The 18,160-nt window shown below is 38.1% G+C and overlaps 1 protein-coding gene across 4 annotated transcripts in view; it reads left to right on the top strand.

Moving 5' to 3' along the window:
• arhgap32b (Rho GTPase activating protein 32b) overlaps positions 1 to 18,160 on the top strand; it is a 116,387-nt gene that overhangs the window by 67,500 nt on the left and 30,727 nt on the right. For 3 of the 4 annotated variants that reach the window (XM_079847262.1, XM_079847261.1, XM_079847260.1), the window contains exons 6-7: positions 14,358 to 14,444; positions 16,955 to 17,092. In XM_079847262.1, the coding sequence (XP_079703388.1) occupies positions 14,358 to 14,444; positions 16,955 to 17,092 (225 nt within the window). Of the gene's footprint in view, positions 1 to 9,906; positions 10,477 to 14,357; positions 14,445 to 16,954; positions 17,093 to 18,160 lie in introns of those variants that run through there. The other variant, XM_079847263.1, reaches the window with a different exon arrangement.

Raw genomic sequence — 18,160 nt, 5'->3', positions numbered from 1 at the left:
ACCAACATTAACAAAGGTTAATAAATACTGTAATGTACTGTAAATGTATTGCTTATTGTTAGAACATATTAGCTAATACATTAACTAATGTTAACGAATGAGACCTTATTGTAAATTGTAAATTCATCTTTGATGAATAGAAATCATTAATTTGAAATGAAAATCATTTGTAACTAAATGTCTTTACTGCCATTGTTGTAACTAGGGCCTGAAACAAACTTTTTTCTACACCTACCAATGGCTGGTGACTAAACATTTACCTGCCATAAATATTTTTTACCGGCCATGAAACTGTTTTTGCAAAAACCGGCAGTAATGACACCAACATTTTAGATACCAGTGAAAATTCACAATTCTGTATTCCAATTTCAATACCACAGCTGAAACTACTAGCCTAACTAATATAAATGTAAAACATTATTAAAGACATAGTAAACAGTCAGTAATAAAATAAAAACAAGCTAAAGCACAAATACAATGTAACAAATTCTTATTCAGGTTTTTCAGGTAGTCTTTAGGTACTGAAATTTAATAAAGCAAGCAAATGTAAAATAACACTGCATAGTCTTCACTTTAAAAATTAAACATCATTATTAAATCATTCTTATTAAAGTTACAAAAGTTATTCAGTCAAGAGCAGTGGGGGATTTTTTTTCTTTGTTGTTTGATGAACATTAAAAACAGACAGCAGCAGGAGTATTAGGCTGCTGTCACTTTAAGAGCAAATGCACAAATCTAAAACTGATACGGTACACATGCATTTACTTTCTCAACTGTTCACATTCCTTTAGGACATAACCGACTGTTTACTAGGGTAGTCGCTATTTTTTATATTTTTTTTGTGAATTTTTCCGCTCAAGTGCAAGACGACGTGAAAAAGTGCTCATTTTAGTATTCGCTTCCTGGGTGCGCTTCGTATGTGTGCACAAAACTTTCCACACAGCGCGTGAATAACGCATCATCTTGTGCTTGAATATTTAAATTGTCAAGGCTTAAACTTTTGTGACGATGCTGCGCTGACCCGTCTACTGTTCCGAGCATTGGTTCCGTTAGTTCACGTTCATGCATTTGTTAGAATTCATAAAAATGTTACAGGCCAACTGGCGAGTGACCCCATTTCATATACCCCCCAACGCTGATTTTTACTCTCATTTGGCTCTTGGAGAGTGTTCATTTTAGGCCCAGGTTGTACCATTGTTAAAGCTGTTGCCCATATTAATGTGTGCCACTATGGGAGGGGTTCATGCCCCCCACAGCAAAACATTTAGCAATAATCGCTGCATTGCTCACGTGGCATTGACCCTTTTGCTTGTAGCATCACTCATTGATTTTACTGTTACATTGCTGTACATGGTCATTTGACATTGCTTTTAGTAAAACATGGTTTAGATTTTCTTGAATGCTTTTTTATTTTTGTACCCTCCTCTGCCTGTTGCATGACATTTAAACAATTGTGGTTTAAAGCTCTGGAGGTGACTTTGCATTTGATGTCTTAATTGTGTTGTTGGATACGGCCGCCAATTGTATATTGGTTTATTTTCTTGCACACAATGGAGGGCTTGTCTTCTGGCTTCATTCATGGCCTTTGCTCAGCCTTGTATTGCAGCCGTGTGGTAACTGGCACCGACTGCTAACCACAGCCAGTGGAAGACAAAAGTGCAACTTAAATTCAATTACAGACATGTCTTAAGTTTATCAGCTGCTTGGAAATGTGTGTGGATGACACGTGTATGTTGTACCAGTGTTCTGAGACTGGTACCGGAGGAAATAGTTTTCATAGGCACCCCTCCCTGCTGGTGAATGAGTGAGGGCAGTGGCTGTGTTTTTAGTGTCCCACTGTCCCTTCCCCCATTTTCTGCTCCAGGCTTATATAGCTACTCTGTATCCTCTCTGGATATACGACCCCCTCGACCCAGAGCTTTTGTCGGGTCGTGCCTGTGCCAGGAAATGTGCCCATTGCCCAGTATTTGCTGTGGTCCGTCGTGCATCTCTTTATGCTTGCTTGTCTCAAATTGGTTCCACCTGCTCCTGTTTTAAAATATTAAAGTCTTTCATATTTTAGCTAGGAGTGCATGGCATATTTGTCCTATATAAGTCATTGACTGATTTGTTTAAATATTAGTATTTGATATTTGTGTAGACTTATTTCCACCTGTTTGCATTTAAATTACATTTTTCTTCATCTAACACTTAGTTTAGTATTAAAAATTAATATCCATTTTTCATACTGTGCATTTATAATGCCTAAATTTACTTTTAGTTTTTATTTATTTATGCAAAATTGTACTATTGGCTAATATCACTTATTGGTCATAAGTTGAAAATTATTATTCAGTTAAATACAGTATCTGCCAGAATTACTTTAAGGGCTAAAAAGTCCCTTGCTGGAAGAAATCTGGTCATACTTGCTAGTCAAGGAATCTAAGCTGTTTTCTGCAACAATGTTAACTAGCTTAGCCAGGTGCATGTCAACCGGCTGATCAGCCACCAAAACCAGCTAGGACCGGGTGAAGACTAGTTTTGTCTAGCTAGACACATGTAAAACCAGCTACCATCAGAAGATGGATTTTTCAACAGACATGAAACTTTTTTCTCTCTCATCCTCTTAAATTTTGTCACCAACGTGTTATGATACATCAATCTTGTGTGCTTCTCAACAGCAGGGCTCATCCTGTGCTATTCTCGGCTCTGTCTCAGGCTGTTTGAATTGCCGTCCACAGCCTTACTATTATTATTTACCCTCTGTCTCTCCAGCAATCTATCTTCACATCTCTTAGTCATTTTATTGCCTGTGGAGAAAGTCAAATGCTCTTACCCTTCAGCTGGTGCACATGACACATTTATTCCTCAGCTATTAGCCAGCCTGGAGCAGAGATGCTGCCTCTAACCCACAGGTCAGACAGGCCAGTATGGCTGCTGTCACTGTTCAGCCATCACATTGACATGAACACTTGCTTGTGCCCTCAATGTAAATCAGAATTGGAGTCACGTAGTGTAACAGCAAGTCCAGAGCACGACACTCTTTATCAAATCAGCTAGTTTAATAAGGAGTGGGTGGTAGTTGTGTTTGCTACTAAGGGCTCTTGAATGAACAGAATACTAAAACAAAAACATGATCCTCTCTGCTTGTTTTTTATTCCCACCACAGACCATGAACAATTGGATTCTCATCCTGCTTTGGACTGGTCAACTGTTTATTTTTAGGGCAATACTGATGTGTTGATCAGCACCATCTGGTGCTAATGGGCAAGTTATAGGAAATAGCATCTGCTTTGTTAACATTGCTTTCCAGATTTATGAGACGGAAAATATTTTGTTTAATTCTGCTTTCTAGGTGACTGAGTATCTATATTTTGTGTTCCAGCATAAAACTAATCTGTTCCAGGAGTTCATTTCTACACATGAATACTCCACCAGTTTAGTTCTTCATTGTTTAATGCATGGCTCTCTTTCCGATTTCTTCAGTGTCTGATTATACTCTCTTTTGTTTTATTTATTTCACCAGGCTCTTTATGCATGTTGGCACACCTAGCCCTATCCTGTAGAATGGTAAATTGATTGCTTGCCACATCATGAGTACATACCAGTCTTCCAATAGTGCACTGGTGAAATAGACTTCACAGGGTATTCAGCCATTTTAAGTGAGAATCTCTTATGCAGTAATATAGTGAAACATTTTTACTATTTAAAATGACTGCTTTATATTTTAACATAATTTATTGATGTAATAGCAAAGCTGAATTTTCATTTTTTATATATATATATATATATATATATATATATATATATATATATATATATATATATATATATATATATATACTCCAAATGTACAGGTTTTGCCAAGTAAAGTGAACTTCTACAGATATTCCTTGCTTAAGGTCATTGCACACTGCACATTGAGTCCGAAATTCTCGTCCGAAATGTTTGCACACGTTAAAAACATAAATACGACCTCACGTTGTGTCAATCCCTCCGAAACTTTTGTCCGTCATAAAAAAATTTGGATCGGGTTTGATTTTCGGTGATCATCCGTAGCAAGCATTTTGAGAGGTGTTTTGTCAATTTAGAGCCACCGTACAAGCGGAGGTGGAACTCTCCTTCCTCTCTACGCAATCTCAGGATTGGATGTACACTTTTTAAAAAGAGAGAGGACAACAAAATCATCCTCACTGCTTTAAGACTGCTTTACTTGTTGTATTGGTTTGCTTTTTATTTTTATTTTTATTTTATTTCATTATTATTATTTTATTTTACCCCGCAACTGATTAATTAATATGCATCTGACTCGTTGTGCAAGGTTTCTGTGCGTGACAAATTTTTAGGATGACGAATACGGAAAAACGCATACGAAAATTTCGGACTCAGTGTGCATCTGTGCAAGGACCGTTTGTGTAGGAAACGGTAAACTGAATAAAGACCCTGCAAAACGGAAAGCAGCTTGTGATCTAATATTTGGCAAGCTCTCCGATGTGAGATTTTGCATTAAAATGTATTACTTTTGCAAGCTGGGCTTTTTAGAACTTTTTTTATATATCAGTTGCCAAGTCAGCATTATGGATGCACAAACCCCAAAGAGTTGTGCACAGTCAAGGCATGACATCCCATGTGGCTTGCCCCTCTCTCCATCAGAGCATCTCAGACTGCAGTTTGCGTATGTGCCCCAGTTTGCGTATGTGTACATGTGTGGCCACATAAATCATGTCAGTCAGTTGACCCCATGTATGCTTGTTAATGACAAAATGCCTCAGCTGGTATTGTGGGGTAGAGATTCAGGAGGAACTGGCCTGTGAAATAGTCCTTGGAGACTGCCCTTCCAATCTCCCTCTAGCCCTGCCTTGTGCCCTCTACTCATTAACAATGCTGATTCAGGAATCAAACTGCTCTTACAAATGACAGCAGTCCCAGAAGAGGACATTTTACAGAAGAATATCTCTGTTAAGCACCAGACTACCCCATTCACTCCATTCAGTCCCTCTACTGCTAAATAGCTACGTGTAGACACTGTGCAGTGTTCTAATAGCATCTGCTCTTGTACTGCTGTGGACCTTGTTTGGGGAAAACATGCTGTAAGATCTCTTTGGGATGTTTACTAGCTGCTGAGCTGGCTTTGTTATCGATCTGTGCAGTACAATGTGTTTTCAGTGTGCAAGCACCTTTATATGTCTGAGGCTGAGCTGACAAACTAGCCTAAATCATTAACAGTGCGGGACTGAGGCTGTTTAGTACACACAGGGGCGCAACTGCACATTTACTGAGGGGTGTGCATTATTCAAGATCAGTGATGGCATCACCCTGTATATTCCATCCCCTAACACTAACCCTCTCAGAAAATATTCTGATATCATATTTGACTGCACGCTGCAAGACATAATGCGCTCGTCTGCATTAACAGAAGATGAGGCCAAAAGCCCAATGACTAGTTTGTGCTTGGAGGGATGCAAAACTATCAGGGGTGAACAAATAATTAGATGTGACCCCCTCCCCCCATTTTTGATACCATAGCAAAAAAAAAAAAGGTATGAATTATTATTATTTTTATTTTTTTTCAAACGCATGTAATATTGCTTGCTTTTTCATTAAGCAGTTTTGGAGGGATTTGTGTTTTTTTATTTTTTTATTTACTTGAAATAAATATTGTTATTTTGTACTTTCTATTCATCAAAGAATCCTGAACAAATGTGTCAGTTTCCACAATAAAATATTAAGCAGCACAATGGTTTTCAACCTAACGGTTAAATGTTTCTTGAGTGCTGAATTAGCATATTAGAATGATTTTTTTTAAGGATCATGTGGCATTGAAGACTGAACTAATGGCTGCTGAAAATTCAGCTTTACCACCACAGGAATAATAATTATGTGAAATAATATTAAAATAGAAGCCAATTATTTAAAATGTTCACAATGTTTCAAAATGTTACTGTTTTGCAAATAAATGTAGCCTTATAAAAACTTATAATGACTTTGAAAAACATTTAAAACAAAATCTTATAGACCCCAATCTTTTGAATGGTAGTGCATATATAAGAAAGAAAAAAATGGGTTATGATTGGTCATCCAACAATAATTTATAGTTCTAGTCTGTTACATTCTTCTGTGTGTTTTAATCTTATCAACTTTAATCTTTCATCCACGTTAAACCCTTTCAAAGCTACCTTGCTTAGTTATGTCATCCTCAGAGGCACTGCTTTATCTTGGTCCCTCCTCTGCAATGGAGCACTCCACTAATGCCCACAGGGCAACGCACTCAAAAACACAACCACTCTGCCGCCCGACAAAAATACCACTCGTTCCACCCCCCTTGGGTTGGAGAGCGTGTGGGAAGACCACTTTATACGCACAGACCTGCTCTTACCTCTGCAGCCCCGCCCTATCCACAGAAAATATTTCAGCACAGTAATATTTTGTTTGTATTATCACTCTACAATGTGAAATTTATTCATCTGGCTTTCCTTGATTTCCTTGAATGTCCTCTCAAAGCGTGATTTGTGGAATCATGTAAGGGATTTACCCTGGCAAAGCTGGCAGGATGCCCAGCTTCTGTTCAGGCAAATCTGGATGAACTAGGTCACTAGTGGATTTTAATTGTATAATATTTATAGCTGTTCAGAGAGAGAGAGTCTTATTTTAATGTATGATCCAGTGGATGATGCTATGTCCCTAAGTATTTTTTGTGTCTTCTGTCTTGAACATTTCAGCTCAAGGTTTGGGACTAATGGGTTAGTGTTATTGTTCCCATCAGCCAATCAGCATTATGATGCCATCCTGTGACTCCAAAGTGATTAGTCACATGACGTGTAGTTGACTGACTAAAAAAGTGATATAAAGAACCAGTGTATATTTAGGCCGGTTTAGGGTTATCTTTTGTAGACACTAATCAGACATGTTTCTTAGCAACAAGTGTACACTAATCACACCCCTTTACTGATATATACAGATTCAACAAATACATAGGCAAAATTACTATGAGATTTTATTGCATAGATCTATTAGATTATGCATAATAGCAGGCAGTTTTGAAGTCTAATGTAAATTGCCTTGCAATTTGTTGCAAATGCTGTACTTTGATGTCAGTTCATAATGCTTTAAAGGGAATGAATCTGAAGATATTATCTTTGTAATCTTGCAAATGTTGTATTATACATGGTCCTTTTGAGCTTTGATGAAATTCACAGATACAGAACCTGTTTTTGTGGTCCTCTCAGAGAGGGTTTTAGCATGCTGGCTGTTTAATTGTGTGGTGAAACGTGACTGAAATAGCACCCAGATTTTGTTATATAATATATTACCGATAATTTTAAGATTATGAAACAATTCTTAACTAGCTCAATTTCAACATTTATATGCTGCGATAGATGTTAAAAACAAATGTTATAGAATAAATAAGCTATTCAATCTCACTAATTGACTAATCCTGTCCCATCCATAGTGAATTCCTCTGTTTAAGGAATGTGTATTTTCCACACTCAGCCTCTGGATTTGTTTTGGAACTGGATGCTTGAGGGTGTTAAATCTTCCGCTGGAATGTGTCCACTCTAAAGAATGCTCTTTTGCAGCTCATCCAGACACATTCGTGAGTAACTGAATAATCATACGACTTGGCATTTCTTTATTCAATGGAATCACAATTCTGGCCCTTTAAAGGTCATCGTTCTATAACTTTGCAGGAGAATGATTTGTTTGTTAACTTGCATCATATGTGTTTCTAATCTTGCTGGAACACACTCTTGTTATTATAGCTAATGGTACGTCATATGTCATAGTTTTAAGCCAAGGCATTTTTAAAGTCTCTAAGCTGTCATATTTGTTTTGGTCTGCATGACCTCTTCCACCTCCATGAAATAATCCAAACACATCTGATACCAGCCAGCCTCCCTCCTCAAACTCACATATTCACACTGAAGCAGCCATGTGTTTCTGAGCGAGTGGGACTCCAGGGAAGGATTTCTCATTTCTGCAGGTCGAATAGCAGGACTCTTGGATCTCTCTCACGTTCCGTGTGGTTGACTGCCGCATTTCACAACACTCCTCCAGGAAAATCTTTTTAATCACCCTCAGATGTGCTGTGATGGCACAAGTGATGTAATTTGGAGTGACCCGTTGCTTTTTTCTGTCCCCTGCACTGATTTATGGCTGAAAGTTGTGCAAATATGTATCTGTGTGCTTGTCTTTGTACTTCTGTCACAGTCACTGCCTCAGGCCACGTCTTATCATCATCATTAGACCTTGAACTAGAAGTCAGGTTAAACTTTCAAAATCAACAAATAGGTAATTACAATTGCATGTACTTTAAAAGTTTGATTTCAGTCAGACTAAAGCAATCATTTTAAAATGTGCCTTTTATATAATGATACCATTTAAACATTTGTGTAAGATTAAACAAAAAGAGATTCTTTTATTGATCAAGGATGCATTAAATTAAATTTTGAAAAAATGTTTAATAAATTTAATAAATGCTGTTCATTAAACTTTCTATTCATCAAGGAATCCTGAAAAATGTATCACTATTTCCACAAAAATGTTAAGCAGCACAACTGTTTTTATCATTGATAATATTAATTATTACATTATAATAATTATAATTAATATAACATTATACTATTATTATTCTCATTATTAAGAAATGTTACATGAGCACCAAATCAGCATATTAGAATGATTTCTGAAGGATCATATGACACTGAAGAGTAATGATGCTGAAAAATCAGCTTTGCCATCATAGGAATAAATTACATTTTAAAATATATATTTAAATAAAAAAGTTATTTTCATTTGTAATATTTCACAGTATTACTGTTTTTAATGTTTTTGATTAAATAAATGCAGCCTTGGTGAGCATCCAAGTCTTGAGACTTCTTTCCAAAACTTTTGATAGGTACTGTAGTTGACTGGTTGGTGGTAAGAAAATGTTGAATAATAAGCCTGGTCTAACAAATCTTTGGGGTATGGATGCTAGTGTAGCCCTAAAATCAGTTACTGTAGCTGACAGATATTCAACAAATAGGCTAAATAGCTATAACTTTTCATTACACAAAACTACCATAATTCTCATGAACAAGCATTTAAATTGTGTATAAAAAAAGGGAACATTGCTCACAGCAGACTGACAGTAATGTTTAATGTACTGTTGACATGTTATATTTCATTCAAAAGCAATGCTTTTATGGCTGAAACCCAGGCTTATTATTCAACATTTTCTTACCACCAACCAGAATGGGGTGTATTAAGAGATACAAATACTAGCACACTGAAATCAAGTCGTATGTCTAAATCCACTCCCTTTAACCACCTTTAAAATATTGTCATTAACTCACCATCATGTCTAAACATATAGCCATTTCTTTCCTTACCTTTGTTTTTTTAACAACTATCCCTTTTAAAAAGTTACATTTAATTGCTCAACCTCACCATTCGAATAGTAATTTGTTGGAGTAGTCAACTATCCTAACCTGTCCTTATTGTCTTCATCAATGAACACGATAATTAGGTCATTAAAAATGGCCGTGAACGGAAAGCGCCCCCTGCCAAAGTACGAGACATATGGAGGCTCTTTGTTTCCGTTCTTTGTCTTTTGTGCTACTACAATAGTGTGATTATTAGACAATACAGCCTCAAGCAGCCATTGTCGTTCATGAATGATTCTCCAGACATTCTCAATGCAGCACTAACATTTGTCTCTGTCCCTTCTGTTTCTCTTGCTCTGGACTGCACTGGTCCCAGAGGATCAGGACAGAGAGTGAAGGGCACATGCTGGAGAACCGCTCTGTGCTCCTACAAGGGCAACCCCCTCTTCACAGCTCTACCCACTGTTTCTTTTGGCTCACTGGCCCTGTGCTTTGTCCCAGGGACTGTACCACTGAGAGCTAGCGAATGGGGGAGGCGCTGGGGGTTGGGAACGGGGGGGGAGACCAATAGAGTCTGGAGAAAACGAGAGCGTGTGGTGAAAGGACACCACAACAAATGCAAAGGGAGAACTGCTTTTTTCATCATACTTTCTTCTGTGTTCTCCAGACCACTTTTGGCCAGCAAACTAAGTGAGTGAATTTCAGATAACATGGAGTAAGAAGGAGTAAGAAGGATCTCATCACAAATTAGGAAAACCAAACTGCAATGAAGTCCCTGAAAACAACTGGATTTCTGCAAAAAGTCGACCAGCCAGCACTTCACTCTGTGTAAGTTTGCAGGAAAGCACCAAAGGGGGGACCTCAACCCTTGTGCTTCACAACAACTCAGCCGGGACGGCACTCCGGAGGGGGTGGGAAACTCAACTGACATCTGTGTTCTGCCGAGTGGATTTGTGCTGAACAAAAAGAACCGGTTTTACTTTCACGCATGCTTGACTAATGGAAGTCGAAGGTGGGAATCCTTGAATGTTTAGGAGTACGGCATCTGAATTGAGCTTCCAGCGTGCAGCCGGAATCTTGGGGTGAACAAAAGATGCTGCGTTAATGAACGCAAACGGGATGTTGTGCCTCTGTAAGTCGTCTTTGCCCTTTTTGCTCACCGCTTGTTTTATTTTCCCACCCTTTTATTTTGCTCTTGGTCATACCTTCACTTTAATCTCACTTGATTCACACTTAAAGGCTGCAGATGTGCTTTTAAGAGACACCTAATGTCTTCAAGTCTCACCAGGGCCATTGACATCATGCTTTGTACTTCAGGTCAGTGCTGCGTAACCATGCGCTATGGATCCACTAAATGGATTTTCTGTAACCGCTCTTGCGGGGAGCTCAGTACCTCCTGAGCACCCAGAGTACTTTAATATCTTTCATGCCTGTGAGTGCTTGTAAATGATTAGCTGAAGAATCCCCATAAAGTGTAGATGCTTTCCTTAAGGTCTCAGTCAAACAATAGTTCAGTTGAACGTTCTGTTCCAACAAGGATTGCTGACCACTTCTGCGAATGCATTTGTTTGTGTGTCCCATGGGACTTCATGTTAAAAACCCTTTGTGGTCACTGCTAAAGTATATTTCCCTAACTGTTTAGGTTATGGAAGCCCATCTGAGTTCATTTTCCTGGCACTTGTGGTGGGGATACCTCTCTTTCTCTCAGCGCTGGCAAGCTGTTCAAGAGAGTTTTAAACTGTGCTGTGAATAACTGGGTCATTACTTCTCATGTTACCCAGGGTTTTCTGAAGAGCTGCACTGCTTACCGGACCTTACTGAAGCACGCGGCTTCCAAATTTCACGTACACCTGGTTGTGCTTCTCTCTAATCTTTTCCCACTCTTCTCAAATAGACCTTGCTGGTCAGAGGTCTGTTTCTTTGCTCGCGTCAGAGCAGCAGCGTTAGATTTCACTTTTCACTTGTAAGGATGTGGAATGAACAGAAGTCTCAGACCGTGGCTCAGTCGGGCCTTCATGTGGTATTGTTAAGATGTCTAAAGTTTCACTTGCGCACACACTGAGACAGATATTTAATACTTCACAGCTCTCTGTAACCCTGCCTTCTTTAAGAGCATAATCCCTCCCTCTAAAGAGTGCAGTGCCACTGAGCTTTCACTCATCGTGACAGGAATACAACCTAACGGCTGCTTTCTGAACTAGAGTGTAATTAACACTGCCACACACTCGTATAGGTGAGATTTGACTGCAGATTTCAGGATTCACACAATCTTTTTCTAATTTAAAGGAACATTTGGTACTTTTTTATATGGTTACAGCCTTCAGGTACAAAACGAAGACTGTCAAAGGACTGCATAGTGTTGTTTAAACAAAAACTAGGTGAGTGGACAGTGCTAAAAGACTGCAAGTATACAGGTGTAAGATTGGTCTAAAACATTTCGTGTTTTGATCAGAAACGCATGTGACCACATTTGTAGTGTAAGTGCTAATATGCCCTAATGTTTCCCGAACAATAGCACAGGATCCAATATGTAATCATTCCACCAAACCAAGGGTTTACAATCTTGGCAGTGTCTGTTTACACTAAGTGTAAATAGCCAACCTTTTCATTGACACTGTCTTACCTGACAACTTGTGATCAGATCATCAGAAATGGATGTTAATATCAGTTTTATACATAAACACAAAGTGGTTAGGGGGTTGTTTTTATTTTTGCTCTTCTATTAAAGCTATTTAACTAGATGGATGGAGATAGAGAGACACTTTATTGATCTCATGGTAAATTGTGTGTAAATAAATTATTTATCAGTGGATCCACCTGGATGCAACCTTTTATACACTCTATCAAGATTTACAGCTCAATGCTTTTGCTACCAGCTGAAGTCCAAGTAGCTGCTGTCAAAGCTCTTATTGAAAAGATTTTTGCTGTTCTGCTCCTCTTTAAATGAGTTTATGATGTTAGTCCAGTATAGAGGCTTTTTGCATGATGATGTTTATTTTTATGTGGGAGTGTGACTAGCTGCACTTGACAGAAATATAGTCGCCCTTTGTTTTTGGCAAAACAAAGATTTGTATTTATTTATTCAATGTTTGTGTGTCTCTCGCTGAGGTCATCACCTATCTCACAGTATGAACAAACTCAAATGAGTCACAGCAGAATTTTTTTCACTCACGCAACACAACAGTCAGTGTGTGAACACCCTGAGATGATGTAATGGGTAATATTTGAGTCAATTTACTTGGAGCAGGGTAAGAGGACTTTTTTTATGAATGATATGTAGTTATGGTACATTTCTTCGATGTTCCCTCGCAAACATGGATCTGGGACTATTTTGAAACGCATCAAGAAAGAGTTATTTTGTTATGTACAGCATTTGAGACAACAAACAGATCCATTGTGTGTGTAATTACTCTTAGGCTGGGCATACACTTTGCGAGTTTAGACACTCGGGAGCTTGTGAGCCATTGCACACATTATGAGTCAGTTAACCTGGTAATCATGTCAAAGATTTGGCGCTAAACACACAGATTGGAGTTTTCAATGTTGCTGCTATAGCTTTGGATGGATAAAAAATAAAAAGATGACTGTACAAATGATTAGGTAAATCATTATAGTGCACACTATAGAGTTTCTAGTAGCCTATATGTGATGTGATAGTACACTGGTCAGTTTTAAATGTTTAAAAAGTCCCCTCACTTAATGTGAGCCTCAACCATACATGCATCAATGATTGACACAATGTCGCCTGAGAGAAAAAAAAATGCTTACGAGCAAAAAAAAACAGTTTACACTCGGCATGTATAGGGAGTCCATTTATATCAACACACACCATATGGTAACACTTTAGTTTAGGGTCCAATTATCTCTACTAAGTAGTTGCTTATTAGCATGCATATTGCTAGGATATTGGCTGTTTACTTATAAGCATAATTATAAGTTTCATCAATGAATACAAGCAGTCAATATGAACTCCCTATTTATTTTTTCTGCTCCAAGCAATGCACTTCCTGAATGTAGTAAACATCAAACAAAACTTAAGTCTGAACACATCAGACGACAGGACCATTTATAACAAACACTAGTAAATACTAAAAGTTCATGAAACTGTCAAGTGTACTTAAGTTACAATAAGGCTCATACACACTCGCACGCACACACACACTCGCACTTGACTCGCTCACACGCACACACACACACTCACACACGCATGCACACACTCCAGCTCACACACTGGAAATTTTTTTAATAGGGGGTGCTTTTTTTTTTATTACTCTCATTTGTTTAGCCTCTCTCCCATTTTACGCTAGCGTGAGTAGCATGTTTGTGACGAATGAAATCGGAGAAACGTCAGTTGGGTATAATCGATTGTGGTCTATTTCTGCATCGATGCAGAATCGTCCACAACACAGTGCAACGATTAATTTCATCACCCCTAAAAAGTCTTAGTTAATAGTGAGAATTGGACCCTAATCTAAAGTGTGACTGACCATATAAAACACACACCATGTTGATAAAAATAATCTAATGTAACAATTGTTGTTTTTGATGTCTGTGAATTAATATGAAGTCCTTAAAAGCTGCATACATAAGACTAAATTCAAGCTTACATGTATATACTGCATTTTTATATTAATTTCACTTTTATTTCACATTTATCACTAAAAGCTATGATGGACTGAAGAAATGTAAACAGAGTGACTTTAAATGCATGGCTCAGTCTGTGATCCGTCTGTCACTGGATTCACCGTTTCAGCGCTCTTATATTTATTATTTATAATATGTGGACAATATGCTCAGCTGATGACAAATCATTTAACACATCTTCAAACCCGGGGAACAATCTCTGCACCTTACTACAGAGACACGTTGCTGCTAGTCATTTTTTCACCAATATCAAAAAAGCTTCTCATAATAGGAACAGAATGTGATGCCTTAAGTGTTTTCAGCTGTCACTAAAACAAGAAAGTGCTCTCTTCTCTCTGTTCAATCCTTCCTTCATCTCTTTCTTTATAGTTAACCCTCGCAGACGAACAAACTGAAGTGACACGGAATGGCCTGGAGTCAAAAGAGCCTGTGTATTTGGTTCAGATCTACTGTCAGGTAAGACAGAATATATTGTGTAATAATGCTTGTCTATGTACATACGCATGGGCGTCTTTGTGCACTTCATTGCATCTAACATTGACATCTAACATAACTTCCAAAAACAAGTATAGCAGAATCTAGTACCAATCTGCAAATGCAAGAGTATGGTGATTTTTCACAGTAAAGAGAGAGATGAAATTGTCAACTTGAGACACGCCAGTAAAATCATAGCCTAACTTAAACTCAACTATGTGTTGTTGCTTATAAATTTGAGACGCAGACCTTCTACGTTTTCGCTTTAGTGTGTTGCTACAAAATTTTAACTGTTCTTTTTTTGCAAAAAAGTAAAAGATTAGCTACTGAAATGGATAGTCCACTCAAAAACTAAATTGGACATCATTTCTATTTTTAAGTGAACTGTACCTAAATCTGGTACAGAAATCAGGCAGCTGTCTGCTTGTGTACTTGATTTGAGCACTGGCAGATGTGATTGAAAGCTCAGTGGAAAAATATCTGAAGTCTTGGTTTGTGTGTGGAAACCTCATTCCATCTTGGTGTGTGAGAACTCATCCAAATCCACAGCACTGCTCCTGTGTGTTTAAAATGAGAAAAAAATAAAACATTAACGACAGAGTCCATGTTTGGCCAGGAGCCGTCTGAATGGACAGGGATCAGACACACAGGAAAAACATTTTAGTTCCACTCTCATTGCTGTTTTTCCAAACAAATGCTCCTCAGTCCCCTATGAAATGCTTTGGAAGCAGGAAGGCTGAACAACTGTTTGTTTTCCCTATGGGTGCACTAGTACACCAGCATTTTTTGAAGTCTTTTCTCCCTTCCCTGGTTCAGAGAGAAGTGTTTAGGGCGAATCATAGACATTGAGGTTTTCCATTTAGTGTGGATATGGACTCTGCGGCTTGGATACTGAAGAAATAAAGGGAAAAGTGCAGATATTCCAAAAGAGAAAGGAAAAATACTAAATGGTTTTTAAAAGTGGTGGTGTCATAAATTGACTTGAGGTTCATTAGAGCGGATAATAGGCCTATACAATGTAAATTTAGCTAGAATAGAATTCAATATGGTCTTATCACATATAGGTACAAGGGACCAAAATTAGTTTTTGTGCCTTATCTTCACACTAATGGCAGGTGAATTGAGAAAATATATCAAGAATTTTTACTAGCCACAAAACTGTATTCAAAATTGATTTTCCATGCAAGGAGCTATTTTTAATCCTGGATTAGGATCATGTCGGTCTAAATATTCGCCAAAAGAAAAAAACTGTGTTGTAACTAACAAATGTACACATGCTGCTGTATGTTATTTAATTAGGAAATCTGATTGGTCGGCTATGGTCAACCGTGGGTCTACAGGAGTGCACAGTGTGTTCTAGTCAAGCGGCACAACATTGGCAGGATGATTGATGCTTTACACAGGGCAGCCACAAAGAGAGGCAGGAAAGAGAAACTAGCATACTCAGTCTATTCCCACTCTTCTCCATAGAATCCCATCAGCATATTCAGTTTCATGCTCATTGATATCTTCTAATTGAGAATTCTCAAGTGCTCTATACAGCTGCTGATGCCCCTATCATAACTGCATCCTTTTTTCAGACAATAATGTAGTGCAGTGTAGTTTTGTAGAGTTTGCCGTTTTAAGAGACACTCATGTACAGATTTGAGTTGATTTACTTTATATGATATACAGTATGTTCAAAGGGGTTAGGATGATAGTTTTTTTTAAAAATGTTTTCAAAAAGAAGTCCTTAATGCCCACAGAGGCTGCATTTATTTGATCAGTAAAATAGTAATACTGTGAAATATTATTACAATATAAAAACTTTTTAATTACGGTAACCTATTTTAATATTTTCAGCAGTCATTACACCAGTCTTCAGTGTCACATGATCCTTTAGAAATCATTCTAATATGCTGATTTTTCTGCTCAAGAAACATTACTTATCAATGTTCAAAACGGTTGTGCTGCTCAATATTTAATTCATATTAGCTGATTTTCTGAACATGAAACATGTATCTTATGATGCAACATTGAAAAATCAAATCTTTTAGTAAGAATGACCCAATACCCCAAGAACCATAATTTTCTGGGTGTTTAAAAATACATTTTAAAATCTGAGGTGAATTGGGATTCACCTTTATCAAAAATGTTTTAGTTTTTTATTTATTTATTATTATTTCAAAACATTGAATTCTATTCTTTATCTACCCTAAAAGTATCAGTATTTCCTTCAGGAAATGCAAATCTAGTTCTACCTGTAAAAATGGTTTGTCACTGTCCCTCTCCTCATTGCTTTGAATGCTGCTATGTCCAGGATTAAACACACACAGCTGTGATGTGGCTGCTCTGAAGTGGCTGTTTTGTGTGGTCATCGTGGTGCTAGACTGGCCAAATGAGGTTTATCCAAAAAACAAGCCCGCATATTTACTCTGCAGACCAAACGTCAACATGCTCGAACACTTGTTTGTTTACCTTCTGAGTTACTGCCCTCTTTTACCTCCCTGCAGGGACGAAGCTGGATCGTGAGGCGGAGCTATGAAGATTTCCGAGTCCTGGATAAGCATCTCCATCTCTGCATCTATGACCGCCGCTTTTCCCAGCTCCCCGAGCTTCCCCGTTTCGACAGCCTGAGGGAGAGAGCAGAGGTAAGATCCCCAAGCACTCTTCTTTTAGAACTCCCCTGCGGCCAATGAGCCATTTTAGGCTTCTTTTTTTAGATAAATGCAGAATGGTTAGGGTTAGACCTTTTATACCCAGTGTACAAGGAGCTTATCCTGGAAGATGTCCCTCTTAGAGCAGTTTTAGTCATCTGTGGTGAGTGAGTGAGTGCTCAGTGAGTCTGGTTAACAACACCTAATGGTGTCCCTTGAGAGACCGTCATATAGATATCCCTGTAGTATACGAAAAAAACCTCTTCTTCCTGCTGTGTTGGGCATAACTGGCATTTGTTTTACAGAGGAGTATACTTGAACCGTGGCATATTTTCACAGCTAAATTGATCTGCTTTGAAGTTTGAGTGGCTGATAATGCCGCACATTATGTTTTGCAGTAATGGAAGTCTCTCCAAAGCAGCTAAGTGGAAGCTCCCACTATGGTTTTTCTGTGTAACTGGGTGCTTTGAGATTCTCAATACAGGAAAACAGCTTTGAGGCCATATTTCATTGAATTTTGCCATTTTATTTATAGAGAGACAATTTAGAGATTTTGGTAAAGATGTATCTGAATCTTGAAAGGGGATCTCAGTATTACAAGCCCTAAGATGATCTTAAAAGGTTAATTGGCTCTGATTTATAGGGACAAACACCTCAAAGGACAATCTCATTATGAGGCTGGCATATGCATTAAATATGTGATATCTCACACAAATAAGCCTCAATAGCACATGAGCACAATATAACATGAGCAAATAACTGAAGCAGGAAACCCTATCATTAGAGAACACTGTTCAACTTCTGTTTACATATTTTCTTCACAATTTTCTCTAGTATAGTCAACACAAGCAGAGTTGCCTTGGATTCTGGAGGTACATGTAGCTGTATCGAAATCTTGCAGCTGTCTATTCAGTCTTCTTTGACCTAATTATGCTTCCTTTGCAGCCCCATTTGGCCTTAGTTTTACATTTTGGTTAGTCTGTGCCAGCATATGTCTGGGAAAGGAATTGACAGGAGTGTGGATCCTGGGACATGTTCAGCTGGAACAGATTCCATCGGTGC

The sequence above is a fragment of the Squalius cephalus genome (assembly GCF_949319135.1).
Source record: "Squalius cephalus genome assembly, chromosome: 17".
Classification (NCBI taxonomy): Eukaryota; Metazoa; Chordata; class Actinopteri; order Cypriniformes; family Leuciscidae; genus Squalius; species Squalius cephalus.
The sequence above is the reverse complement of the archived record's forward strand: the minus strand, read 5'-3'. Positions and strand labels throughout refer to the sequence as shown.